Below are 1591 nucleotides of genomic sequence, written 5' to 3'. Positions count from 1 at the left end.
CTGGCAGCTGCAGCAGCAGCTGCCAAGCCAAGTAGCTCAGGGGCCCCTGGGTCCGCTGCAGCAGCAAGGGAGCCTGCACCCGCACCAGCAGCAGCAGCCCGCAGCAAATGAGCAGCAAAGCAGCCACGCACAGGCCCAGAAGCAGCAGCAGCAGCAGCAGCAGCAGCAGGTGCTGCTGCCTCACTGGAAAGGACATTTCAAGAAAGCTTCGGAGTTGAATCTCCTTTTCGACAAGTGCAAGATCTTGGGGACACTTGGGGGCGAGGAGGGCCCCGCAGGTGTACATACAGCTCATAATGCGCAAAGACGCGGGGGCCCCCAAGGGCTCTTGACCCTGCAGCTCCAGGAGGCCCCCAGGGGCCCCCTCAAGCCCAGGGGGGCCCCTTTCTGAGAGCTGCAGACAAACAAAAACAGCACAAATGCACTGTCTCTTTTTTCGGTCTCCGTAGGGGCTCTGGGGGCCCCCAACGAGACCCTTAGGAGGTTCCCATGCAGCCCCCAAAAGGCCCCTTAGAGGCCCGGGGGCCCCCTGTGGCCCGTTGGGGGCCCCTTTGGGGGCCCCCAGGCCCCATAAAAGCAGCCAGCAGCAGGGCCTCAGCAGTGGGGCCCTCTGTGGCTACCCAGTTCCGGTAATAAATCCCTGGGGGCCCCTTTAAGCAAGTGGGGCCCCTCGGGGTCCCCTGTAAACAGGTGGGGCCCCCGGCTGTCCCTCTCGACACTGTCCCAAAGGACCCTTTTGGGGGCCCCCTGAGCCCTGACTAACCTCAGCTTCCACCAGCTTGAAAAGCCCCGCAGCAAGTTTGCATCTTTCTATGTAGCTGGGGGGACCCCGGGCACTGGGGGCCCCCAGCTGCAGCCACGAAGCCTCAAAGGGGGCCCCCAGGTGCCCCGCAAGCACATAAAGCAGCCCTGGCCCCAGCGACTGCAGGGCCTGCACCTGAACTCACAGCCACAAACCCACAAACACGCAGCTAGCTAGCCAGCTAGCTGGCTAGCTAGCTAGCTGGCTGGCTAGCTAGCTAGCGATCCTGCGCTCTAGAGCGGCGTGCACTCTGGAGCGGGGGCCCCAAATGTCCTAAGAAGCTTCGAAAGGGGGGCTACTAGTGCAGCGGCCCAAATAGAAGGGCCCCCTGGGGGCCCCCCTAAACAAGCGGGGCCTTCTGGGGGGCCCTCTAAACAGGTGGGCCTCATGGGGGCCCCTCTAAACAGCTGGTGCCCCTTGGGGGCCCCTCTAAACAGGTGGGGCCCCTTGAGGGCCCCCCTAGACAAGCCTTTATAGTGGAGGGGCCCACCTGCTGCTGCAAAGGCAGGGCAAAGACTTCTTCCCATATTCGGTATGCCAGCCTCTGGGAGACCTCGAGGGGCCCTGCGGCTGCTGCTGCTGCTGCGAGAAGACCCGGCAGCAGCAACTCCTGCTGCTGCTGCTGCTGCTGCTGCTGCTGAAGGCCGTCTAGGGCCCCCGGTCTTGTGAGCATTCCCCTTTTTTTGGGTACACGGGGGGGCCCTTTGGTGGAGGCCTCTAGTGCATGCTCTGGGATCCGCCTCCCGTTCCCCGCAGCAGCAACAACAGCAGCAGCAGCAGCAGCGGCAG

At 63.7% G+C, this 1591-nt stretch overlaps 1 protein-coding gene across 1 annotated transcript; it reads right to left on the bottom strand.

Annotated features, from left to right (window-relative positions):
• Positions 1-763: 763 nt before the first annotated feature.
• On the bottom strand, positions 764-1475 carry ETH_00043820 (60S ribosomal protein L37, putative; the record flags this gene model as incomplete). Its single annotated transcript, XM_013379570.1, has 2 exons — positions 764-937; positions 1293-1475. Coding segments are annotated over 2 exons (357 nt in total), but the record flags the coding sequence as incomplete, so codon positions are not given.
• Between the last annotated feature and the right edge of the window lie 116 nt (positions 1476-1591).

This window comes from Eimeria tenella, genomic scaffold (assembly GCF_000499545.2).
Source record: "Eimeria tenella Houghton genomic scaffold, Eth_scaff3568, whole genome shotgun sequence".
Taxonomy (NCBI): Eukaryota; Apicomplexa; class Conoidasida; order Eucoccidiorida; family Eimeriidae; genus Eimeria; species Eimeria tenella.
The sequence above is the reverse complement of the archived record's forward strand: the minus strand, read 5'-3'. Positions and strand labels throughout refer to the sequence as shown.